Consider the following 27,230-nt stretch of genomic DNA (forward strand, 5'->3'; position numbering starts at 1 on the left):
TCCCTCTGGTGTTCTGGGCCTCACAACCCAGCCTGAGGTTGGATGTAAGCTCCCCACAGATGCTCAGGGAGCTGTTGGCCCAGGGTTCTGCTGAGTGCAAGGTGATCTTGTAGGAGGAGTTGCTGTGGTTCCCCTCCAGCAGCCCCTCCCTCAGCCACCAGCACAGCGAGGGGGCTGGCTGGGCTTGGGAGGAGCAGCGGCAGGGCTGACCCTCGTCCTCCCAGGAGCAGGAGGGTCCCTGCAGCTGTGGGGGTCCGTGGGGAGAAACAGAGGAGGAATCAGAGGAGCCTCTCTCCTCCCCAACACCCCAGGGCCCTGCCCCAGGTCTGTTCCTACTCACTCTTCACTCTGAGGGTCACAGAGGCTTCCAGAGAGGCTGACTTGTGCTGCTGAGCTCAGCAGATGTATTTCCCATGGTCCTCCAGATCCACCTGGGGCAGCTTCAGGACCCCTGGGTCCATGGACTCCAGGGTCAGGCTGCCCCGTGTCCACCTCATACAAGCAGGTGGGTTGCTGTCAGCTTTACACACCAGGCACAGGTCGTTGCCCTCCTGGACTTGGAGAGTTGAGCCGTTGGACAGAACTTTATATCCTGGCAAGACAGAGAGAGTCCAGCCCCCCTGTGGTTAGGTCTCCCTCTGTCTCCCTCTCTCCCTGCCTGTATGTCCCTGCCTCTCTGTGGCTCTGCCTCTCTCTTCACCTCCCTGGCTCTCTCCCTCAATCTCCCTCTTCATCTATATGTCTGCCTCTCTTTCCATGTCTATATTTCCCTCTGTCTCTGTCTCTCTCACCATCTGTGTGCACATGCTCTCTCCCCACTCCATACATTATGTACATCAGTTTCTTCTCTTCCATAATCCCATGGACTCTACCATCTGAGCTCAGCCCTAAGGGAACAGGTCCAGGAGCAGGCATTACAGCCTCTGCAAGAGGCTGCTGAGGATTTGGCTGGATGGCCCTGGTTCCCATGCCTCCTGCATTGTCTGCCAGTGCTAACAGAGACCCCAGATTTCTCTGGATGAACCTTGTCATTTATGCCTGACAACAGTGGTACACTATGACCTGCCCAGTTCAACTGTGCCTCACAGCTCACAGTCTCATGGATAAGACACCCCAAAAACAGGTTCTCACAGAGCAGTAAGATATACTTTACGATGGGGGGTTAACTGAATTGAGGGAGCCCTGAGGACAGGACTTGAATGAGACTGGTAGGTCAGGGAGGCTTTCCTGGAGGAGGAGAGGCTTAAGCAGACCACAATAAAGGGTGGGAGCTGGCCAGGCGATGGTGCTGGCATGGAGGACATGGTGGGAGGATGGCACAGGGCACAACTAACACCAGGGTGTGGCCTGGGCTCGCCTGCTCCCAGAGAAGCAAGAAGTCCTGTGAGGCCCATCTGAGTGGCCATATAGGGGGTGTTTACATGAGGCTACTAGAAGAAATTAAGGGAGATTTAAAAAATAATATTACAAATTGACTGTTAAAAATAGCCATGGGATGTGAAGTACAGCAGAGAGAACATAGTGAATACTATTTTAATAACTATGGATGGTGCCAGGGGGGAGCTAAACTTATCTCTTTGTAAGTTCTATGAATGTCTGACCACAGTGCTGTACATCTGAGAACCTCATACAGTGTCTCGTGAGGGAGTCGGGGTAGGGAGGCCAGTTTTTAAGCTGAGAAGGAGTGAGTGGGGGTTTTCTCAGCTCTGCTGTCCTCTCATCTGGCCCAAGTCTGCTCTGAAGGATGCAGGAGACCCACTTCCATCACCCCCAGACAGGAGAAGATGCACCCTACCTTTGCCTTCTTTACAGAACATGATGGTTAGGTTCTGGACCACTTCTGCACAGACAGACATAATTGTTTCCTGTTCCGAGGCAGAAAGGTGGGCATTGTCCCTTTCCACCAAAAAAGTGTATAGACAGGAAGGGGGTGAAATTGGGTGTCCTCCTTCCTTCCTCTGCATCCGGGGTTTGCAGGGACCAGCACCATAACCCCAAACATCCTTCACCCCCAGGGACTGCTGCCCTGATCAGGTACTCACAGGTCACATTGACCTGGATGGTCCTCTGCCTGATCAGACCATTTTCCAAGGACACCTGACAGGTGAGGTTGGTGCTGTGGTGCTGGAGCCCTGGTGTGAGTTTGAACACTGAGGAGTTGGGAGTCCTGGGACCCAGGGGTGTGAGTTTGACTCCCATCCAGGAGAAGACCCGTGGTGTCTCTCTGTCACAGGTCCATGGCATTGTTCAGGTAATGTTGTTGGGGTGGCCAGACTGCAGGGTCCCCTGGATGTGGATGTCATGTACCAGATCTGGGAAAGAGTGAGACAGAGACCGAGGTCCTGGAGGTGGAATCCCTGAGTGTGTCCCTGACTAAAGCCTCTGTGCCAGGGTAGCCCCTGGGTCCAGTGCCCATCAGTCCCACTGAGTCCTTCCCAGGATGAGGAGACTCAGGTTCCTTCCCAGTCCACTAGCCCTCAGGACCCAGCCATGTGTCCTCACCTTGGCCTCATTTCTTACCTGTCACATGTATAGAGAGCATGTTGTTTTTGTGATTCTCTTTCACACAGGACCCTCTCTCCACCTTAAAGAAGTATCTCCCTGTGTCCCTTCTCTGTGCATCTCTAATGTGCAGGGAGCAGTTGTAGGTCTGGGGATCTCTGACAAGGATGAATCGGCCCCTAGTCTCATTCCTCACTTTACCATTGGGGTTGTTTGTGGCCACAGGATCATCCTCGCCTACCTTGGCCCCTTCTCTGAACCAGTAGCCATGAGCTAGGTCAGACTCAGTTCAATCTTTCTTGGAGTAGATCACAGTGCAGGTCATGGAGAGGCACTGGCCTTCCTGCACCAACCGGACTGCTGCACTTGCAGCTGGAATCCTAGATACTGAGCCAGGAACCCTGCAGAGAAATGAGGGTCAGCCACAGCCTCCACCCCAGCCTACACACTCTCCCCTTGGGCACTCACCTGCCCACAGCAGGTCCAGCAGCAGTAGCAGCATCTCTAGGGTAAGTGTCATGGTCTCGGTGTCACAGGACTGAGAGGAAGCCCCAACAGGAAGCCTGGGGGAAGGGAGAATGGTAATGATAGGGGAGGAGGAAGTGGGCAGCTTGTGTGGTGGAGCTGGCCCGGACCTTGGAGGAAAGTTCTTCCACTGTTCACATAGGGTCCCCGTGAGGGCCCCATATGCTCAGGAGGAGTTGACCCAACAATCCCACTTCCCTGTCCTCGCCTGTCCCTGTGGCACTACTGTCCACTCAGGAAAGGAGGCACAGATTCTGTATAATATGCAGGATAAGTTGCCTGGGAGTGGGACTCAAAAGGGGCTCACAGGGGAATGGGAAGGCAGGAAATGTGACATAGTCCTCCAGGTGAGACAGGTTGCAACGGACGAATGAGTGAACACACAGCCCACCAGAGCATCTGCTCCCTCAGGGGTGTGGAGTCAAAGTGGAGACTGTGGCAGCCTTTGTCCCTGTGCCTGAGAGTGACCCTAACACCCAAGGAGGCAGAGGGACCCCAGGACATGTCAGCTCCCAGTGGTCCAGGGCGTGTTGGTGGGAGCACAGGCCAGGGCGTGTAGGAAACCTGGTTGCTCTGGGCAGTTGACAGTGAGCCACCAGGTGAGAATGGCCAGAGAGAACAGGACCAGGCCACTGGGGGGATCAACAGCCTGTGAGCCCTCAGGTGGTCCTCAGCTTGCTGGCCTGCTTGGAGGCCCCCTGCCGAGGCATCCCTGGTGTTGATTCAGAGCAAGATGCCAGCACAGTGTGCCTTTGGGGTAAGGGGGGCCTGGATCTTCTCCCCTCCAGGCCTCACTTTCCTTGTCTGTCACAGGAGGCATCACAGTTCTCAACCCTTGTCATCTGTGGGAGGACCCTAGGTGAGGGCAGGTGCCGTTCCTTACCATTTCTCAGTGGTCCCTCTGAGTTTGGCCCTCGGTGGACATCCCATCATAGTCAGCTCTACCCTGGGCTTCCTCATTGGACGCCTCCAGGGTGGGGTCCAAAGTGGTGAGAGCTCTGCAGCCAGACGGCTCCGGGCTCCAGCCTGGCTCCCTCATGCTCAGTGTGCTGCCTTGGGAAAGGCCTCACTGCCCTGTGCACAGTCGGAAGCCCAGGATCATAAGGTGCTGTGGGCTGAATTATGTCACCCACAAATTTTATCTGTTCATGTCATGGCCCTCACTACTGCTGAATATGACTGGTTTTGGAGATGGGGTCTTTTAGGGAGATTAATGTACAATGAGGTCACCAGAGTAGACCCTCATCCAGTAGGATTGGTGTCCTAATAAGGAGAGGTTGGGGCACAGACATGCACAGAGAAGAGACCACAGGGGATGAAACACGTGCAAGCCAAGCAGAGAGGCCTCAGAGGGGACCACTCCTACCAACACCTTGATGTTGAACTTCCTGTCTCCAGAACTGTGAGAATTTGAATTTCTGGGGTTTACACCCCTAGTGGCAGCACTGTGTTATGACAGCCCGAGCCAGCGAACTCAGTGGGTTGCCAAGAAGATGGAGGTTTTCCTACAAGTAAAGTGTGGGGTGCGACTTGGCCTGGCCCAAAGTGGACACCATCCACATGGGGTGGGTCTGTATGATGGGGCCGCTCTGCAGGTGGGAGGAGGAGAGGGAAGGGAAGAACTTGGTAAGAGGAGGAAACCCCGCGAGAAAATCACTCTTTCTCCTCCCCTAGCTCTGCACTCTGCAGGGCTGCAGCTTGAGTCTGGCCACCCTGCTCCTCCTCTCCCAAGGGCAGGACCAGCCCTGTGGGCTTTGCTCAGGCTGCTCCTTCTGCTGGAGAGGCCCATCACTACGCCTACACCTGGTTACCTTCCTCCCATCTGTGGATCCAGGTGTTCTGAGTAGTTGGACTGAGGTGAGGCAGACCCTGCAGTACCTGAAGTGGGGAGCAGGGACAGTCAGAGCCTGGGTGGTGAGGGCTGACACAAGAAGAGGGTGGGCTGGGAGAATACAAGGAGGGAGAGAGGGTGGGTCTGGGCATGGGACAGGTGAGCTGGGGGATGGAAGGGGAGCAGGGTTGTATGAGAGAGAAGTCATCCTATTTCACAGAGCAGGACCAGAGCCAGAGACGCTGGTAGTACCGAGAGTGGGGACATGCTGTGTTCCTCTTGCTACAGTCAGTCCTTCAGCCTCTCTGCTCCAGCATCCAAGGGAATCCACCTCTTCCTTCCCCCCTATTCTCTCCTCCACATCTCCCCTGCCCCTCCCCCTCACCTCCTATTCTTCCTGCTCCATCTGCCCCTTTCCTGCTTCCCCTTCCCACTTTCTCTTCTCTTCCTGCTTCTTCACCCCTCCACTCCTTTCAGGTGGTTCCACTTCACTTCCCACCTTTTCTGGCTTCAGGTCTCAGTCTTTCCAAAGGCGGAGAGATGTTCCCCCCTTCCCTGTCCATCTCCCAGTGCTTGGTCTCAGTGTGGACACCAGTGTAGTTCCCTCACAGGCCAGTGGGGTTGTTATGAGGCCACAGAGACTGGTGGACCACAGGCTCAGGGATTAGGGGGATATGGTGACATCAAATGACAGGGGTGGCTTCTGATAATGACAGGTCAGTGGAATGGCAGAGAGGAGCCTGGAGTCATGAACATCCCAGACCTTCCCTCCTGTTGGGATGTTGGGTCTGGTTTGCTTGACCATCAGGCCTGAATCTTCCCCTACAAAGGTGCCCATGTGAGGATCCAGTGGGTGGAGACCTGTTGTGTGTCTCTGTGGTGTCTGTGTTCTTTAGAAGTGTTGCATATTTTTGGCATGTCTGTGTGTATAATAATGTGTATATATGTTTATACATGTGTCTGTGACCTCTGGGTGTACATGTGTGTATATGTGTGTCTGTGGTATCTGTGTGTATTGTGTGCACATATCTGAGTGGTGGGTGTGACTGTAAGGCACCTGTGGTGAGTGTGCATGTGTGCACACTGAGAGCTCAGCTTCTGAAAAATGACATCCACAGACAACACCATGCAGAATGCAATCCATCCCATGTTTTCCTGCTTTGTTTTCCTGCAAATTCCTCAACACCAATCTATATAACATATAAGTCTACTTACTCTACTTCCTGTGACTCTTTGACTCTGGAGCTCAGGCCAGCACAGGGGAGGAACTGCAGGAAGTGTCTTGGAAGAAGTGGGGCTGAGGGTTTGGGGTGGTTGAGACCACCTGGGCAGAGACTAGAAGTCTGCAGACAGAAATGTGAGAAACACAGAAAAAGGGAAAGCCTGTCCCGGACTGTAAGAGTTACAATCAGCTCGGATGGGGAAACACAGAAAGCATGCATGAAGGTATTCAGCTGGCTGTGGGGACAGATATAAAGCTAAAAGGAAACGTGATTTCTCCTAAGGTCTTGGAAGAGCTGTCAAGTGTCAGAAGGACCCCAATTTGAGTGATGAATGTTCTCTTCCAGTGATGCTTTGAGTCTGCTTTGGTTATTCCCATCTAATGAGTTAGCACAGCGTCCTGTACATAGTCAACATCCATCCAGGGAAAGAAGCCATGTATGAGGAAGGTGGCACCCAACAGGTCTCCACGCCCATGACCAGTATTACTGACCTGGGAGGTCACCAAACCCTCCCTCAGCCCCTCCCACTCTGCCCTGGGCCTGAAAGATGGTTGGCCACCAGGGGGCGCTCAATCCACGACGGAACACTGAACCCTAGGAGACTCAGGCAGGGTCGGTGCCACTGTCCACTGTGCTGAAACCGCGTCCGGAGGCGAGGTCAGGTACCTGCCTCCCAACTCTGCAGAAGGGCCTGACTCCAGAGACTTATGTCCCAGTTTGGGGTCAGGAGGGGAAAGGTGTGCAGGCTGACGGAACCAGGGCAGGGGAGTAAACAATCAGGTGTCGTCAGTCTGGGCTCCTCTCTCTGCTCCATCTCCCCCCTCTCCTGTTCACTCTCAGGCATTCTCTGTCCTGAGGAGGATATCTGTCTGCCCCACATGGCTGAGCCGCAGGCAGGAGGATATTCTTCTCAGGGTTCTGTGTTTCTCACCCTCTGGATGACTCCTAAGTAACTCTCTTCATGCCAGCTGCACCAGAACAAACAAAACCAACACAAGAAATCTAAAAGTGAGAGGCTAGCCCTCCCAGCTGACAAAGGAGAAAAGTGAGGGTCAGAGTCAGGTATACTAGACACTATGCTGGAGCCTTTCTCCAGTCCTGCCCACCCACTCTGTGCTTCTGGGCAGGAGGAGATACTCTCAGTCCTGATGGGAAAAGTAGGCACTTCCTGGCTCCCACTGGCCCTCTTGCTGGACTCGCTGCTACTGTCAGAGAGACCTGGAGAGGGAGGCACCTACCTGGCTGCCTCCTGATTCTCAGTCGGTATTTGGGAAACAGTGGGTTGAGTGTCAGTCCTCTGTTGCTCTGGGCACTGAGGGGCCCTGCCTCTGCATTGTCCCTCATGCCCTGGGCTCCTAAACCAATTTACCTTCTTCTTATCTCCAGAATTTTATGGTGGCCTCTTGCATGAGTCACAGGGTGTATGGCTATGAGTGGAGGGGAGGAGTCAGGAACAAGGGTCAACACCATCCTCTCTGCATTGGAAGTCTATCTATAAATTATTAATGTTTCAACAACCGGTTGATGTGCATTGTCCTGCCTGGCACTCTCATGAACACAAGTCTGACTCAGCTGTTCCTTCTGGGTGCCGGGCAGTGGGATTTAGGGACAGGCATTGTTTTACACTACACTTGTCCTTAAGGATCACTTTATGAATGTATGGTGTAACTTCTTCCCTGTCTTGATTTTGGTTCAGCAGGAAAATTATGACCTGTTTTTGTTTAAATTGATTTTAAGTTCCAGTATGAGTTATCTTTCCCAGGCCAGCATGGCTCAGTTGGCTGAGGCATCATCCTGTAGACTGAAAGATTGTGGGTTTGATTTCCATTCAGGGCACATGCCTAGGTGGCAAGTTCCATCCCTGCTTGGGACTCTCTCTATATATGTAGAGAGAGAGAGAGAGAAAGAGAGAGACAGATATATCTTTCTTCCCAAAGCAATAAAAAAATACTCCTTGGGTGAGGATAGATAATAATGAACAAATGTGAAGGTTTTCAGGCGGAAGATTACAGAATCCTGCTTCCCTCCACCATCTCAATGAAGACATGTAATATTGAAGGAGAAGAAGGTATTAGCCAGAGGATGGCATGGTGATGGGCATTCCTGGAGGAGGGACATGGATGCTCATAGACAGAAAAGAACACATCACAACGGGAGTCCTCACAGACTGGCTTGAGTGACTGACAGCTTAGAATATGGTGACAGGGGAGTGGGCCAGGTGAGATTAAGAATCACTCTAAACATAGGGGAAAACACTATAACCAGAGGGCTGCTTGCATTTGCCAATAAAATGTTGTGAAACTGTGACATTAACTCATTTCCAGATTGTCTATAGTGGTGTTTGTCCTGCAAACAGAACTACATCATTGCAACAGAGACCATACAGCTTGCAAAGCCTAAAAATTTGCTTTCAAATTTTTCAAATTTTGTTCCTCTCATATTTTTCCCATGACTCCTGACCTAGAACAACAAGTTGAAGCCTTGTAAAGTGTTCTGGGCTGAGAAGACAGAGCAGTATCTTGACTTGGTCATCTCTGAGTTTTAGAACATTATATAAATGTCAACACGTGCTTTTGCCCACAGCAGGACTAGTGGCAGGCAGGCAAGATGGAAAGGGAAGTTACCAGAGTGGAGAGAGATGATGGGAAGAAACCCACAGCAGGGATTTGAGTAGAGAGCAAGGCTGACATGTTGCAGATGTGGTGTCCAGGATAGGACAAACACCCAGCCTCTAAGTGGTATGACACTCACTCTCACAGTGCACCAGGACCTCTGCTGAGTGTTCTGCATATGGACTTTTATTCAACCCTGAAGCAACTCTGTGAGGTGGAACTTCTTACACCTAATCACAAAGCAGGGAATGGAGACATGGAGGGGTAAGATGGTTGACTGGCTGCCATATTCAAAATAAATGGAAGAGCATGAACTCGATCCCAGTTCCTGTGATTGCAATGCCTCAGACAGTGTCAACATCACAGGAAATGCATGTACAGTCGTTTATGCACTCCTTGCCCATGGGGACATTAAGTCTCCAAGAATGAGTCTGCTGACATGGACACGCTGGCTTCCTACTAGGTCCTCATCTCTGTGTATTTTGTGTGGGTTCTCTTCTGAGGAGGATTCATTTCTGAAATCTGATGGAAGCATAATACACCTCTGGCTCTCTTTCCAAGATCAGGCTGTCCCATGTAGAGTGTGTAGGGTCAGCAGGGCTGTCTGATGTGGGTTTTGTCTGGTGACCCTGTGGGGAGAGCAAAGAATGGGGTCAGAGCAGGGAGTCAATGGAGTGGGGAGGGTCCCCTGAAGTGGATTTGAAAGTGACAGGACCTTTGTTCATTCTTCCAATCTTTTATTTAATACCCATTTTTAACCTGTACTATTGGGGTGTGTGTGTGTGTGTGTGTGTGTTTCTATGAGAGAGAGAGAGACAGACAGAGAGAGAGGGAGGGAGAGAGAGAGAGAGAGAGAGAGAGAGAGAGAGACATTGATGTGAGAGAGAACATCAATGGGTTGCCTCCCATACACACTCTGACTGAAGATTGAATCTGCAGCCTAGGTTTGTGCCCTCAGCAGGGATCGAAATCTCAAATTTTTCATATATGGGATGATATTGCAATGAACAGAGCCACCCCACCAGGGCTATGAAGTATTTCTCAAGGTCCCATGTCTTCAGTTACCCAACAAACATGCCTCTTATAGGTTGCTACCAATTCCACTCAACAGGCACACAGACCTCTGTGTAAAATGTAATTATTTTTACAAATAAAGAAAGTAAGACTGAAAGAAGGTATGTGCTTCTCAAATGTCTTTCATATGTCTATGGTTTGGGAACACAACCCCTGGGCTCTCAGGGGTCTCCCACGTGCCAGGCCCTGGATAGAGTAGAAGGGGTTTATGAAAATTGACTTCTCTTTCTGTGTGTCTCTCCTTTGCTGTTACACTGAGCCATTCTGTGATATCAGCTGAGTGACCTACAACAGGGTTGAACTCTGACACTGTCTACTTGCAGTATTCTCTGATCCCACACATCAGGGGCTGTGTCCCAGAAGATTGACCCCCACAGTGCCACATCAGATGCCAATCACAAATCCAGGTTGTCACTCCTTCCTTGGCTGCCAAGTTAACTGCAACATTTCTCAAGAGGCTTTGCACTTCCTCTTCTTCCAGTCTCACTTGAACTCGCTCCAATCAGGACATTTGCCTCCTCCTGGCCACCAGACCCGTGTTTGTCCACAGCAGCTCTGATACCACTCAGTTCAGTCTGAATGGCCATTTCTCAGACCCTGTCTCACCATACTTACTAGCATGTGAGCAAACATGGACAGTCTCTCCTCCTCAAAGTTCACTCCCTTCTGGCCCCCAGGACCCAACCCCACACTCTCTTGGACGTTCAATTTCTTCAGTGGTCTCCTTTCTGGGTCCACCATGTCTCCCTGACACTAAACACTGGAGGGAGAGGTCTCAGAGCTCTGTCTGCAGACCCCTTCTTATTTCGGTGCTGTCGTCCACTATCAGACCTTGAGTGGAGGATCCCCAAATCTCCGCACTTCCCACCTGCCCCCTCCTGAGCTCTGGACTCTGACCATCTGTTTTTTGTCTTCAGGTAAACATTTCAGATGCACCATAAACTTATGGTAACTGAAGCCAGGTTTCCTCTCTCACACTGTACTCCTCCTGAGAGGTGGCCATTTTGGGAAATTGTAATTAAGTTCTTAAAGTCTCAGGGTGACCACACGGGAGCCCTCCTTGGTGACTGAGGATGTTTATGGACATCTAGGACCATCTATGGACCACTATGGCATCACCAGACATCTATGACATTCATGCAGTCACCTCTGACACCAATGACACCTGTGAGGTAGAGTCCATGGGCTCTCTTTGCTCCCAGCCCAAGTACACCCCACACTCCATTGGTAAATGTGATTGACTCCACCTTCAAAATGTATCTAGAACCCAACTGTTTCACACCAAATTCATTGCTGTTACCCTTAATCAGTCTGTCATATGACTGGCCTGTGCCCCCATATTTATGGGTAGAAACTCTAACTCCCAATGTGACTGTACTTGGCATTTGGGACTTTGGAAAAGGATGCAATTTTAAAAGGGGTCATTAGGGCAGGACACAAAATGATTTAAATCTCCATAAGAAGAAGAAGCATAAATGCGTGGACACACAGAAAAGGCCATGAGAGGACTCAACCAGAAGGTGGCAATCAGCAAGCCAAGGAGAACATTTTTAGGAGAAACGTTTTACATCAGTAACATAATGCTTTATAAATATATAGATTTTACCCAAGCTTCCAGAACAGTTGACAAGTGGGAGATATTTGCTGAAGGAAAAGATCAGTGCTCGGGTGCTGTGAATCATGTGCTCAAAGACCTCACCGCAGTGCCCTCATTGGTGCACAAGTGAGAGCCAGAGTGCAGAGTGTGAGCAGGAACTGGGCAGTGATGCAGGCATGTGACAGGGCGGGGAGAGATGGTGGGTGATGCTGAGATGCGAGTGAGCAGGCAAGTGTGGGAGGCAGGAAGCACTGAATGTGACCCTGGTTTTCCGGCCTCAAATGCCAGACCAAGTGGCCTGGGCCTCAGCAGCTCAGTGCATTTCGGACTTGGGTGGGATGGGGTGGTGCTGTTTCATGGAAGCAATGCTAACAGGCATGTGGGGAAGGAGAGGTAGAGTGGTGGCAGTCAGGGTGCAGCGAGGCATCAGCAGGATAAGGACTAAGAGGGGAGCTCAGCTTGAAGGGAATGCCTGTGCTAAGCTGTGTTCAGAACAAGCATGGACAAGATTTGCAGAGCCTTGCTGCCAGAAGAGCTGGTGGAGGAGGGACAGAGACAGTTCTGTGATTGGGTGTTAGGGACAAGAAGACCAGTGGCAAGGTGGATATCCAGCACTAGTGTGTTTGTGGGGGTATTAACCACATCTTTCTTTGTTGTGACACCAGGGGCTTTGCTCCCCTAGAAAAACAGTCCCTGCCAGAACTTGCAAATGGCTAGAGATAGGGAAGGACTTGCCTGCAGATGTGACAGGAACACAACAAACTAGCCAGTCCCAAGGGAACAGCCCCTACCACCCCCTTTATGGAGCTCTTCCACCCCAGCCCCTTCTCCTCCTGTCCTAATCCCACCAGGACCAGGAACCAGGCAACAAGAGGCAGCTCCTACATCTAGAGCCCACTGACATCATTCAAACCAGCCAGGCCTAACCCTGCTTCCTCTGCCTCACCTCCCCTTTCCCAGGTAACCCTCCATCAAGGATATGCCCACGTGTCCCCCTCTCTCCTTCTGTCTGCATCTGACTGACCCCCGGACTGCCCCGTCTGGCCCTGTAGTGTGGCTTTCCCTCTGCCTCTTGGGATGTGGGAGCAATAAATGGTGGTACTTGTCTCCCAGGTGTGTTGGCCTGATATACTGAATAATAATAAAATCTACACTTTCAAATAGAAGTACAATGTTGGAGACCCCATTTTTGTCCATGGCAACTGGAGCTCGACTGTGGGCCACCCAGGAAAGAGGGTGGGGTGTGCAGGCTGCCCACCAGATGCTCAGGTCACTCACCGAGGGAGCAGGTGCTGTGGCAGTGTGGGTGTCCTCCATGCCCCCTGCTGGCCTGGCTGCTGTCTTCCTGTGGGTCCTCTTCACTCTGGGGGAGACACCAGGGTCTTTGCCAGGAGGTCCCTCTCTGAGGCTGGAGTGTGTGGCTAGGGCAGGTGCAGGGTGGGGCAGACCAGGAACCTTCATAACAAGACTTTCTAACCAGGTCCCCCTGATTTTGGACATCTGGGGCCACAGCTGGGAACACACTGAAGCCTGGCTCAGCAGCAGGATTCTCACCACTACTGCACCCCAGCCCTCCATGGGGCCTCCCAAGCCCTCCAGCCCCTGTTCTGCACCTCGGACCCACACCCTATGCAGCTCACAGGAAGTAGGTGGCACAGAGGCAGCCAGCAAGCAGCATGGTGACACCAGCTCCCACGATGGCCCCATGGACCACGTCTGTCCTGGTCTCTGGTTCCCCTGCACACGAGAGAGGCTCGGGGTGAGCTCCAATCTGAATGTGTAGGCCATGTCCCTTTCTCCTGGATAACGAAGACAGGGGTGCCCCTCAGCTCCCAAGCGGGTTCAGCACTGAGGTCCCCCAGAGCCACAGCATAAAGGGGTATGGTCTATGAACACCCCCTTATATGGTCCCTATGCTCCTGGGCAGCACATCTCATCACTTCTGAGACCAGGTCCCTTTCCACCTGGGTGTCTCTGAGGCAGACGCACCCTGGCTGCACAGAACCTTTCATCTCAGGATTGCGTGGGCATTCCCACAGAGACACGCAGAGAGCTGGGGGGTGCTGAGAGACTTGCCTCTCCTTCCTTCCTGGGAAGCATTCTGAATCTTCTATCCTCGTTGCATCTGGCCCTGTCACTCAGGGTTCAAGGTGGTCTTTGTGCCTCCAGAAAGGGGCACCATCAGGGAGGTTCTCAGACTTTCTAGGAAACCCCAAACCACTGACTTGCTTCCATCTGACCCGTCTCCCAGGAGCCCCACGCCCATGGTCAGGGTGGTGTCTCTGGGCACCACCTGTGTGACGGGACCAAACAGAGTCCCTGTCCAGTGGGGGTGGGGACCAGAGGCTGTCACCAAAGGGAACAGGGCTGGGGGAGTGCTGGGCTCCAGAGACAGGCTGGGGTCAGGGGTGAGGGGCCGACAGTCACAAAATACCCCAAAGAGAGTATTCTGAGCACTGAAAAGTCTCTGTGTGATACTGTAAAAGTGGACACAACCCATCACACAAAGTCCAGACCCACAGCACGTCCAGCACCACAAGTGGACCCTAAAGTAGATGGTGGGTTGTGGGTGATGGTGCCGAGTCACTGCAGGCTCATCGATTGTACACATGTCCCCTCGGGTGGCGGATGTGCTTGTAAGAAAGGGAGCAGCAGGTGTATGGACAATCATTCCACCTCTTGCTAAGTCTCACTGTCGTCCTACACCTGCTCTAAACACTGCATCTCCTGGAAAATGCCCTAAATATGGGTGACTGAAGGAAATGCCTCCTTTAGGATGGGCAGGGAGGAGATTGTGGGTCACCCTTGGGGGACAGCAGGAAAGGACATTGGGGATGAGGCCTGAAGGAGGTTCCTTCACCTAACCATATCCTGTCCCTCTCTTGGGCTCTGGTGGACTTGCTCTGAATGAGCTGGGCACAGACCCCTCTTCAATCAACGCCAAATCGGCAGGAGGATCCTTCCCACCTGGGCCGTCTCCCAGGCAGGCAACAATGGCTGGGTTCTGCGTGGCACCTGGGACAGGAAGAGAGGAGTTTCCTCTTCATTGGGTGAGACGGGATGAGATTCGTGTAGGCATCACCCCATCCTCAGAGACCACAGAAATGCAGGACACACAGGGATGTGCCCTCTGAGTCCCCTGCTCAGCCAGGCCTCCAGTAGAAAGGCACCTGCACAGCAGCCTGGCTCTCCTGTCCCCACACCCTCAGGGACCCTGCCGTTCTGAATCAGCACTCACAGGTGACGTTGAGCTGGATGGTTCTCTCCACAGTCACACCTGCTGCAGGAAATTGCACCTGACAGGTGAGGTTTGTCCCATGGTCCTGAGGCCGTGGGGTGAGGGTGAGCACAGAAGACAGTTGTTTCCTGGGACCCAGGGAGGTGTGAGCAGCTGACATCCAGGAGAAGAGGGGGGGTGTGCCCCGCTCACAGGCCCAGGGCACAGAGCAGGTCAGGTTCATGGGGCGGCCAGACTCCAGGGCCCCCGGGATGAGGATGTCAGGTGTGTGGTTGAGGGCTGGTAAGGAAATGGGGGGAGAGAAGATCAGGAGTGGGGGTCCCAAGTACAGCCCTCAGAGAAGCCTCAGGCTTTGGTCCAGATCATCCCTCTGAGCCCCACCATGCTGTTACCCCCTCCACCTCCCAGGATGGGCCCATCGCAGCCCTGCCCTGGGGCCACCGTGAACTTCCCTGTGGCCTGTCCAGGAAACTGTTCCTTACCCTCCACACACAAGGTGAGCTTGTTCTGTATGAAAGAATGTTTTAACATAGTTTTTCCCTCCACCCGGAAAAAGTACGATCCACCATCTGTCCTTCTGGCATCTCTGATTTCCAGGGAACAGTTGTAGTTCCTGGGATCCCCAAGGAGGAAGAATCGGCCCTGGGTCTCCTCCTGCACTTTGCGATTGTGCTTGTTTGTGGCAACCGGAGCATCCCAGTCTGTCTTAGCCCCATCTCGGAACCAGTAGCCATAAGTGGGGGGATCATAATACCAGTTCTCCGGGTAGATGAAGGAGCAGGGCACAGAGACACACAGGCCCTCCTGCACTGTCACCGGCCCCTGTACGATCACCTTGTATCTTCCATCCTGAGCCAGGGACCCTGCAGGGAAAGCAGGGTCAGCAGCTGCCCTCACCTACCCACAGCCTTCCCCTCAGGCTCTTACCTGCCCACAGCAGGGCCAGCAGGAAAAGCAGCAGCATCGCTGACAAGGAGGGTGTCTGGTTCCTGTGGGTGAAAAAGAATGAAGGCTGTGGGAGAGGTGCTGTGGGGAGACCACGGAAGCTGGGAGGAGCACGAGATCTCGGCTGTTTGTAAAAGAGGAACCTCAGGGCTAAAGTGTGCCCTCTCTGCACAGAACTGGAAAACACCCCCGCCACCCAGGAATACTGGCCATCCACCTAGAGAAGAGCCGACAGGGAGCCGACCCTGAGTGCTAGTCCCTTGGCAGCTCCCCTGCAGCACTGGGGCAGCAGCAAGACCCCTGAGGACAGACACGTGAGTCTCCTAAGGGCCCCCATTAGAGGGGCTGGTCATCTCCTGCCTGAGCAGGAGGTGAGAGCCTCACCTGAGCAATGTGCTGGGTCCCACAGGGTGTAGGACTCCTAATGTTCCTGTGAGAGTCAGGGAGAAAGGAAGAGGGGGGCCCTGTGAGGAGAAGGCAGTGCTCACTCACTCAATCATTCACTCAGTCATTCATTCACAAGCACTTGGTGAGCATCTAAATGTCAGTTGGTTGAAGACAAGACAAGAGGGGACCCATGGACCTGCTCTGTGTCCCTGAGAAAGTCCCCACCACAGACATCCCTCCCTCCCAACACAGGAAGGCTGTGGTCACTGAGGAGTTGACCACGTTTCCTGCTCACATGCTGGCTTTATTCTAAAAATACAAGTGTGGGGTGTTTTGAAAATCTAGCATGCTGAGGAACTGCAAGGCTGTTTTCCAAAGCAGGTGCACAGCTTTGCAGTGGAAAGCAAATCAGAAGAGGTCACTTTCCTTCGTACTCATTCCCACAGTTCTTTGGTTTTTTACTTTTTGTATAATAGTCAACTCACAGAATCATGGTGAATCTTCTTTATGTAATTTAATTTAAATATATCTCATATTGGTAATATTGAATGTATTTTCATGTATTTATTGACCATTTCTACATCTTAATAGAAATGTCTACTAAAATAATTGGGCAAATTATAAGCAGGGTTCTTTCTGATCTTTTCCTTGTTGTTAATGAGAGTTTTTCTGCATGGGATTTATTTTTTATTATTGCTTCACATGAACATCTTGGATATATTCTGGATACTAGTCATTCATTAAGTCTATATTATACATATTTTTTCCAAGTCTATAACTTTTTCTTTAACTCTCTTAATAATGGCTTTTGCAGAACAACAAGCTCCTGTTCCCCAGACATGTGCCTCTCACAGGGTGACCCTCTATTGCATCAGGATGTGGGAGAACAAGGCAAACTAGGTCTGGAGGCAGATGGGGACATTCATGGGGGGCAGCAAGTCACATGGGCAGTGCAGAGGGTGAATATTGGCCACCTGAAGTCATGATGGTACCTGCAAACATTACTGGATCAGGAAAAGGGGTTCTTGCAGTTGGGATGGAAGTGAGGATCTTGACCTGGAGAGGATCCTCCATTGTCAGGTTGGTCCCTGAATGTAGTCACATGTGTCCTCCAAGGAAGACACAGCAGGTGACTTTCTGCACACAGAGCAGGATGAGGCAGTGTGGCCAGGGGACAGGCTGCAGTGACCTAGAAACCAAACAAGGATGGCCGAGAGCCCCAGCCCCTGGGAATCACAAAGGTAGACTCTCTCCTCGAGCCTGTCAGGGCGTGAGTCCCACTGATGACTCGATTTCCGCAAATCAGAACTCATTTCTCATCACAGGGTTTAGGATATGAGACCCCAAGGTGTGGCAACTAGTCCTTCTCTGTTCCAGGGGTCTCAGTTGAGAACTTAGAAGGACAGAATGAAAAGATATTTTACTTACTGCATGAACTTCTGACCCCAAGGGCCAAGAGAATAAACCTTTACCAAAAAAGGCTCTGAGTGCATGGTAACTTGTTTCAATGGCCTCAGGAATGTAACACAGGCAGGAATTCATGGGGAACCTCTGGGGAAAAGCAGGGAAGGAATTGAGAAAACTCTTTTTCCTCAGGACCCACTCCACTGTTTCCCTTTGCAGACAAACTCCTCAGGGGTTTTCTGGACCCTGGGTTCCCATATCCCCTTCTCCAGTTCCCTCTTGATCCTACTCCAATCACATCTTCACACCTTTCCCACCAACCACTGAAACCCAGTGACGATGTGTTTTCTTGTGTCTTCTCTTCTCTGTGGGTCACCAGAGCCTGTCCTACCTTACCACTGTCACCCTGTCACAGTGTCACACCTGCCCACATCTCCAGTCCTGACCACCTCCTCATCTCCATCATTCACACCTGCTCTCTCTCTGATGTCCCCCGGTGGTCATGAGGTAGCTTCTCAGAATGAACATCCCCTCAAAACCCCTCTCTGGTCCCTGAAACACAGGCCCCTCCTTCTGTGGCTCAGTGCTCTAGTGTCTTCTCAGATTTAAATTCTATCCTCTTGTCTCCAGAAGGACAGTTTCTGGATGACATGGATTTTGGTGCTGGGTTCACAGTCACATCCCCAGTGTCTACAAGAGTGCACACAGTAGGGATTCAGTCACACTACCAAAAAGACTATACATAAACAAGTAAACATTATTTTTTCCAAAACCACATAAGAATTACACACACACTTGGAGGTGTAAGAATCTGAAGGGAAGGGCATTTCAGCAGGACGAGCTGCACATGCAAAGACTCAGAGTCACAGAGGCCCTGGCCAAGCTGGGAGCAGAGATGGTGTGAGATTCTGGAAGAGGGTGGGATCCAGTAGGGAGTCCAGCAGGGCACAGGCCTCGCCAGTTCTAAATCCAGCCTATGGATTTTGCCTCTGGTCCCCAGCCACAGAGAGGAAACATCACTGATCAAACCATGTGGGACATGGATGACAGGTGTCTGCAAACAGAGCTGGGAGGCCTGGGTTGAGGACCGAGGTGGACGCAGGACATTGATGGGTGCAGAGATCCAGGAAGAGATAAAGCCCCAGGAATGACCAGGGTCAGCATGGGGAGGAGATGGACATTCAGCTGAGCTGTGATAAGAAGGAAGGGTAGACAAGACTTAGTGGTTTACTGAGTCACAAAGAAGGAAGGGAGGGCACTGTGTCATCTGTGTGACCAGGACCCTGTAAAGAAGTAGGCTCAGGGAGGAAGATGGCAGCTCTGCTCTAACCATAGTAAGCAGGGCAATCCCAGGGACCATCCTGGAGGTGGTGTCACTGAAATGTTAGGTAGTGAGAGTCCTGGGTCATTCACCTGAGGCATTAACTGGATGCTGTGTTTGTGTTTTTCGTGCCCCTTGTGGGCCTCATCACCTTCCTCCTGTGGTACCTGACTCTGAGAGAAGAGACCAGGGTTTTCCAGTCTAGTTGGATCAGGGTGCAGTGGGCAGCAGACCCAACTCCCTGTTTCTTTCTCAAGGGATAGAGGAGAGAGTGAAGTGGGGGAGGCCAAGTCTCACAGATTATGTTGAGCACAGTAGGTGCCTCCCAGCCTGGACACTCATGATGGCTGTGCATGTGGGGTCCACACCCACCACCCCTGCACTTCTTGCCAGCACAAACCCTGATTCATCAGTGTCCCTGTCCCTGGTTCTGGACTGAGCCATGATCCCCTTGCCCTCCCCTCCCTTCCCTTCCTCCTTTGGCAGAGCTCACGTGAGGATGAGGAGGCAGAGGCAGAAAAGCAGGGTCTTGACAGCTGCTTCCACAATGGCCACTAGAACGACCAGCAGCCTGGGCCCTGATTTTCCTACAGGAAGGAGGGACGAGGAAGGAGTCACCTGCTCAATGACAATCCTGTGTCCTGTGACAATCCTGTGGCTCCACTGGGAACCTGGAGGTCATCCTCTAGGCCTTCCTGCATCCATAGACTCAGAACTGCCTGTGTCTTTACCCCTGAACCTGCCCTGACCCCTGGCAGTGGGACAGAAAATACAAGGTCTAGGTTGGAATTCATAAAAATAAAACATTGTGTTCATTGATTAGCATTATGGAAAAAGTGAAAAGCCAACTAATTTAATTGGAGAAATGTTTGCTAATGGTAGGTCTGATACTGTTGGTTATCCAGCACATATGAACAACTAATACAGTCCTGGCTGGTGGCTCAGGTGGTTAGAGTGTCATCCTGAAATGCCAAGGATGTGGGTTTGATCCCTGGTCAGGGCACATAGAAGAAGTGACCAATGAATCCATAAATAAGTGTAACAACACATCAATGTCCCTCTCTTTGTCTCCCTTTCCTCACTCTATAATCAATTTACAATATAAATCTTAAACAAAAAAACATTCTTACAACTCCACAACAGAAAGTCAAATAACCCCAATAAAAATGGGTAAAGGACTTGAAAAAATCGTCTTCATGATGAATACAAATGAGCAGTAAATACACAGGAAAATAAATGGCTTCATTGTTATTACACACAAATGCAAATCAAAGGTGTGCTGAAATAGCCCTTCATCCCCACTCACGACCTGTAATATTTTTCAAGGAGAATAACAATGCAGGTCATTGTGGGGAGAAATGGGAAGGCTTACACTTTGCTTTTGGGAACCTGAAGTGAAGCTGTCACTGTGGAGATCTGTCTGCAGTTTCTTCTAACAGTGACACACAGACACTACCCTGTGACCCAGCAATTCCACTCCCAGGCATGTGCCCCAAAAAACACATGTTCCAACAAAAAAAGCATAACCAGTATTCACAGCAGTGATCTCACCATCAAAAAGTCGAAACACCCAAATGTCTGCCTACTGATGAGTGGGTGAATGTGACACATCAGTACAATGGAGTGTTATCAAATACCATGTACAGAAAATGTATTATGAAATTATCTATCCAAGCCTATATGATATTATTAACCAGTATCACTTCAATACGTTCAATGAAAATGTAAAACAATAAAGAAAAAAATGAGAATAAAAATATGAAAGATGGATAGCACAAAAACTAAACACGAGCCTAGGGGACTCATCAGGAGAAGGTCTATCAGGAGCCCCGAAAGGCTGCTCTGCATGTAGGAGGTGCCTTGTTCTCCTGGTGCAGCTGACAGGGGGTCGGAGGAGTCCTCAAAAGGGTGGCATGTGGCACAGCTGCTCACAGTGGCCATGGGGGAGGAGGAAGATGAGGGACCACTCTGTCCTTGTGGTGCTGGCCACTGGGGTGAATCCAGGGTAAGGCAGCCACTGACCCTGCCCTGATGTGGAAGAGGCCATGCTCCCTGCAGCCCATTACAAGCTCCTTCCTACCTGGGCCGTCTCCTGGGATGACACCAATTGATGGGTTCTGGGGGGCACCTGGGACAGGAACAGAGGGTGGGATGGGGTGAGACACTTGTAGGTAACTCCCCATCCCCCACCCTTAGACATGACAGAAATGCAAGACACACAGGGCTGTGCCCTCTGGGTCTCCTGCTGAGCCAGGCCTCCAGGACAAAGGCACCTGCACCGTAGCCTGGCTCTCCTGCTCCCACACCCTCAGGGACCCTGCTGTTCTGACCCAGCACTCACAGGTAATGTTGAGCTGGATGGTTCTCTCCACAGTCACACCCACTGAGGGAAACTGCACCTGACAGGTGAGGTTGGTCCCATGGTCCTGGGGCCTAGGGTAAGAGTGAACAGCTGATGTCCAGGAGAAGAGAGGGGCATGCACCACTCACAGGCCCAGGGCACAGAGCAGGTCAGGTTCACGGGGCAGCCAGACTCCAGCTTCCCTGGGATGAGGATGTCAGGTGTGTCGTTGAAGGCTGGTGAGAAGAGGAGGACAGGGGATCAGGAGTGGGGGTACTAGATGCAGCTCTGAGAGATGCCTCAGGCCTTGGTCCAGCTCCTCCCTCTGAGCCCCAACATGCTGTCCCCCCTCCCCCTACCAGGATGGGGCCATCCCAGCCCTGCCCCGGGGCCACCATGAACTCCCCTGTGGTCTCTCTGAGAGCTTGTTCCTTACCCATCACATGCACATTGAGCTGGTTCTCTTTGTAATTTAGTTTCACATGGACCCTTGCTCCACCCTAAAAAAGTATGTCCCTGTGTCTCTACTCTGTGCGACTCTGATGTGCAGGGAGTAGCTGTAGTTCCTGGGATCCACAAGGAGCTGAAGTCAGCCCTGTGTCCTCTCTTGCACTTCACGATCTCGGTTGTTTGTGGCCACAGGAGCATCCCAGTTTGTATTAGTCCCATCTTGAAAGTGGGGAGTGGGGCGGGGGAGCATTATGTCAGTTGAATTGTGGGAAGATGAAAGAGCAGGGCACAGAGACACACAAGCCCTCTTGCACTGTCACAGGTCCCTGAAATGCCACCTGGTATCCTCTGTCCTGAGCCAGGGACCCTGTGGGGAAAGCAGGGTCAGCAGCTGCCCTCACCAACCCACAGCCTTCCCCTCAGGTTCTCACCTGCCCACAGCAGGGCCAGCAGCAGTGGCAGCATCACTGACAAGGAGGGTGTTTGGTTCCTGTGGGTGAAAAAGAATGAAGGCCATGGGAGAGGGGTTGGGGGGAGACCACGGAAGCTGGGAGGAGCATGAGATCTCTCTCTCTTTTTTTTTTTTTTACAAAAGAAGAACCTCAGAGCCAAAGTGCATCCCTCTCTGCATGGGACATGTGGACACTCAGCAGCCCAGATACGCTGGCCATTGACCCAGAGTAGAGCAGAAGGGGAGCCCACCTCAAGTCCTGCCCCCTCAGGAGCTCCCCTGCAGCCCCACAGCTGGACCAGGACCTCTTTGTATGGTACATGACTCTCCTAAGGGCTCCCCATCAGAGGGGCTGATCAACCCCCTGCCTGAGCAGGAGTTAGAGCCTCATCTGGGAGCCGTGCTGGGTCCCACAGGGTGTTGGACTCGTGATGCTCCTGTGAGACACAGGGAGAAGGGACGTTGGAATCTCTGTGAGGATAAGGCAGTGCTAACTCACTCATTCACTTATTCATTCATTCATTTCATTCAGAAGCACTTGGCGAGCATCTAAGTGTCGGCTGACTGAAGGTACACCCAGGGTACACCCAGCTCAGGATTTCATAACCACATACCAAGGACTGGCATTTCACACAACAGAAATGCATTTAAGGCTGGGGAGTCCAAGTTTGTGTGTCAGCAGATTTGGTTCCATGTATGAGCCCACCTACTAACTTGCTGATGGCCGACTTCTCCCTGTCCTCACGTGGCCTTTTTCTTTTCTTTTTTTTTTTTTTTGGATGTGGGAAGAGGAAGGGGAGATTGCTTTCTCTGTTTCTTATAAAGCCATCAATCTTCAAGGTACACTATCATGAACCACTTTAATCTCAATTATTCTGATATAACTAGCATGTACTTTAACATATGGATTGGAAGAATCTGATTCAGTCTATAGCATTCAGGCTCCATGGGGTCCCCACCTTCCACCCATCCTTATCCTTATTGTAGGCAGTTCCTTACCTGTTGTGTGCACAGTTTTTCTTCTCTTCCTGCTATAGCTTCCTTCCCCCCTTTGCAATAATCTCACTCCCCTTATTGCAATAATCCTTGTTTAAGAATCCTCACCTGAGGATATGTTTTTAAGAGAGAGAGAGAGAGAGAGAGAGAGAGAGAGAGAGAGAGAGAGAGAGAGAGGGAGGGAGGGAGAGAGAAATGTTGATCAGTTGCCTCTTATATGCATCCCAATCAGGGATCAAAACTGTAACCTAGGCATGTGCCCTGACCAGGAATTGAATCAGCAATCCTTGGTTGGCTGCAACCAACTAAGCCACTCCCAGGGCTTGCCATAGCCTTTTCAATAAAGTCTCTCCTTATCTAGATCCAGATTTGTTTTTTACATGACAGACTGAAGGCTGAAGGCCAGCCTCCTCTGCTCAGCTGTGGAGCCCTTGGAGAGCAGACCCCAGACACACATCCAGGGGCATGACCCCACCCTGACTCCTTTACCCCAGGCTCCAGCTATCACACATAAACTGCTCCTGCCTAGACAGTGGCCAGGACCTCTCCCAGCCTCATGTTTGTGCCTGATGCCACCACTGCCAGGGACGCTTTCCCTCCTGTCTCTGCTTTGCCAACTCCTGCTTTCCCCTCAAGATACATCTTGAGAGGGGTTTCTCCTGAGAAATTTTTTCTCACTCCCTTCCCACCCCTGAGGGCAAAAGCCAGAGCTCTGGTCCTTGGACCCCCAGGTCATGGGAACCTCATCAAACTGTGCTTTAAGTTTACATATTTCTGTGCCTTCCTGAAACCCCAAACCATGAATTTGAGCTCCCCTGAGGTAGGAACTGTGTCTTCTTTCTCTTACTGGTTCTGGTGTACAGTGGACATGCAGTAAATGTTTAGAGAAGAAAGAAATTGGGAGAAATGTAAGGATTTCTCAGTGTTTCCCTCATGAACATGATGCAAAGGAGCTGAAATGCACTTTTGTTTTAAAACTAGCCAGGGGCAAAGGTTTCTCTGGTGACCTTGAAAAGAAGAACTGGAGAAAGTTTGTCAATCTGCCAAAGTGACTCTGAAGGCAGAGGCGGGAGACTCTCACCCCGTGGTTCTTTCTCATCAGGGGGTTTTTACCACCCACAGACATTTGGAAATGTCTGGAGATACTGTGGTTGTCAAAATAGGGCAGGGGAAGCTCCTGGCATGTTGAGGGCAGAGACCAGGGATGCTGCTTAACATCCTACAATGCACAGGATAGCCCACCCTTAAGCAACCAGAACCCCACTCAGCTACAAGTGCCCCAATATCAACAACACTGAAGTTGATAAACCATGGCCCTAATTCAACCTGTGGGAAAGGGCAGGGGTTTGGAGGAGGTGGAAAGGCAGTGAATGCAGCTTGTGTGAGGTGGTGATATTTGAGCCCATTCTCACATGATAAACATGTACTGCAATGATGGAGAATGGGGACAGTATGACAGTATGACAGGGAGGTGGAACCAGGTCAATTCAGTCTGGGGAGGCCAGAAGGGGCAAGAGGAGTTCAGGTGGTGGCAGGGGTGTGACTGACGTGTATGTGGGTTGGTGGCTGAAAGAGTGTCATGGTGATGGTGAGGTTCTGAATCTTCCTGAACAACTCATAACTGAGTGGATACATTGAAAGTGGCAGGAGGGGAAGGATGTCTGGCCGGGGGAGGTGCAGAGCTGGAGCTTTGTGTTAGAAAGTTCCCTATTCTGCAGGACTTTTGTTTTGGAGTGGCTGGCATGGATCAAACTACTTGAAGGAATCATCCAGAGGGCAGGAGACAGAGAGCCTTAGCAAGCACATCCTCCTGCCTGCGGCTCATCTAGGTGGGGCAGACAGACATCCTCCTCAGGATGGACAAAGCCTGAGAGTGAACAGGAGAGGACGCAGATGGAGCAGAGACAGGAGCCCAGCTCAGTTACTTCTGATTGTTGGCTCCCCCACAGATCCATCCACCTCCACACCTTTCCCCTCCTGGCCCCAAACTGGGACATAAGCCTCTGGAGTCAGGCCCTTCTGCAGCATTGGGAGGCTGGTATCTCAGCTCGCCTAGGGTCCCGGTTTCAGCTTCACTGGCAGTGGCAGCTCCCCTGAGTCTCCCAGGGGTTCAGTGTCTCCTTGTGGATGGAGCACCCCCTGGAGGCCAGACTCTATCAGGCCCAGAGCAGAGTAGGAGAGGCTGGGTGAGTGTCTGATGAACTCCTAGGTCAGTGATGCTGGTCCCCGGTGTTGGGACCTCCGGAGTGCTGCCTTCCTCAGATTTGGGCTCTTCTCCCATAAAGAAGTCAACTATGTTCTGGATGCTGTGCTAACTTTTTAGATGCGAATAATGAAGCCAGGCTCAGAGCATGACGGGAGGAGAGCATTCACCACTCAAAGGGGGACTTTATCACACTTTACAGCTACTATATGACCTTAGGAGAAATCAGGTTTCATTTAGCTTTTTATCTGTCTTTTTAGAGGGGAGAGGAGGAGACAGATTCCCTGGGATGCTGGAGCATAGATGCTGAAGGACTGACTGAAACAAGTAGGATACAGCGGGACCCCCTCTCTGCCCCACCAGCATCTCTGGCTCTGGTCCTGCTCTGTGAAATGAGGTGACTGGCCTCCCATACAACCCTGCTCCCCTTCCACACTCCAGCTCACCTCTCCCATCCCCCACACCACCCTCCCTCCTTCCTCAGGTTTTCCCAGGCCACCCTCTCCTTGGGTCAGCCCTGACTAGTGTGGAAGTGACTCTGGCTTTACCCCACACTCCAGGTCAGCAGGGTCTGCCTCACCTCAGCCCGGCCCCTCAAGAACAGCCCGTTCCACAGAAGGGAAGCAGGTACCCAGGGTGCAGGTGCAGTGACAGGCCTCTACAGCAGAGGGAGCCGCCTGAGCAAAGCCCAGGGGAGATGGTCCTGCCCCGGGGAGAGGAGGAGCAGGGTGGTGGAGCTGAAGCTGCAGCCCTGCAGAGTGCAGAGCAGGTGGAGGAGAAACAGAGGGATTTCCTTGCCAGGTTTCCTCCCCTTACTAAGTCCCTGCCTTCCTTCTCCTCATCCCTCCCGCAGGGTGGCCCTGTCCTACAGACCCGCCCATTTGGACTGTGTCCACTGTGGGCCAGGCCAGGCTGCTCCCCACAATTTTCTTGTAGGAAAACCTCCATCTTCTTGGCAACTCCCTGTGTTACCTGGCTCAGGCTGTCATAACACAGTGCTGCCACTAGGGGCGTAAACCACACAATTCATATTCTCACAGTTTTGGAGACAGGAAGTTCAACATCAAAGTGTTGGTAGGAGTGGTCCCCTCTGTGACCTGTCTGCTTGGCTTGCACATGGTTCTTCTCCTGTGGTCTCTTCTCTGTGCATGTCTGTGCCCTAAACTCTCCTTATAAGGACACCAGTCCTATTGGATGAGGGTCTACTCTAATGACCTCATTCTATCTTAATCCCCATAAAAGACCCATTTCCAAAACAACTCACATTCAACAGTAGTAGGAGTCAGGACATGAACACATGAAATTTGGGGGTGACAGAATTCAGCCCACAGCACTTTGTGAGCCTGGGCTTGCAGCTGTACACAGGGCAGTGAGGCCTTTCCCAAGGCAGCACAGTGAGCATGAGGGAGCCAGGTGGGAGCCACATTGGAACCTGGGGCAATCTGGCTGCAGAGCCCGCATCCCTGACCGCCCCCTGGAGGTCTCCACTGAGGAAGCCCAGGGCTGAGCTGGCCATCAGATGTCCACCGAGGGCTGAACTCAGAGGGACCAATAAAGATTGGGGAGGATCAGCACCTGCCCTTACCTAGGGTTCTCCCACAGATCACAAGGGTTGAGGACTGTGATGCCTCCCTGTGACAGATGAGGAAAGTGAGGCTTGGAGGGCTGAAGAGCCAGGCCCACCTGACTCCAAAGGCACACTGTGCTGGCATCTTGCCCTGAATCAACACCAGGGATGCCTGGGCAGAGGGGCTCCAAGCAGGCCAGAAAGCTGAGGATCACCTGTGAGGTCACAGGCTGCTGACCCCCTTGGTGGCCTGGTTCTGTCCTCTGTGGCCATTATCACCTGGGAGCTCACTGTCGACTTCCCAGAGCAGCTGGTTTTCCTACACACCCTGGCTTGTGCTCCCATCAACACACCCTGGACCACTGGGAGCTGCCATGGACTAGGGCCCCGCTGCCTCCTTGGGTATTAGGGTCACTCTCAGGGACAGAGACAAAGGCTGCCACTGTCTCCACTTTCACTCCACGCCCCTGAGAGAGTAGATGCTCTGGTGGGCTGTGTGTTCATTCCTTCATCCATCACTACCTGTCTCCTGGAGGACTATGTCACATTTCTTGCCTTCCCTT

General features: G+C 51.9%; 1 protein-coding gene across 1 annotated transcript; it reads right to left on the bottom strand.

Annotated features, from left to right (window-relative positions):
- Positions 1-8,922: 8,922 nt before the first annotated feature.
- LOC123830238 (myeloid cell surface antigen CD33-like) lies at positions 8,923-15,566 on the bottom strand. Its single transcript, XM_045856245.1, has 6 exons — positions 15,530-15,566; positions 15,085-15,465; positions 14,603-14,881; positions 13,005-13,101; positions 12,643-12,727; positions 8,923-9,322 (listed from the first exon to the last, which is right to left on the bottom strand). The coding sequence occupies exons 1-6, from the start codon at positions 15,564-15,566 to the stop codon at positions 9,203-9,205; spliced, it is 999 nt and encodes a 332-aa protein (XP_045712201.1). The 3' UTR covers positions 8,923-9,202.
- Between the last annotated feature and the right edge of the window lie 11,664 nt (positions 15,567-27,230).

The sequence above is a fragment of the Phyllostomus hastatus genome, unplaced genomic scaffold (genome assembly GCF_019186645.2).
Source record: "Phyllostomus hastatus isolate PE091 unplaced genomic scaffold, TTU_PhHast_1.1 phas_scaffold_1224, whole genome shotgun sequence".
In the NCBI taxonomy this organism is placed as follows: domain Eukaryota; kingdom Metazoa; phylum Chordata; class Mammalia; order Chiroptera; family Phyllostomidae; genus Phyllostomus; species Phyllostomus hastatus.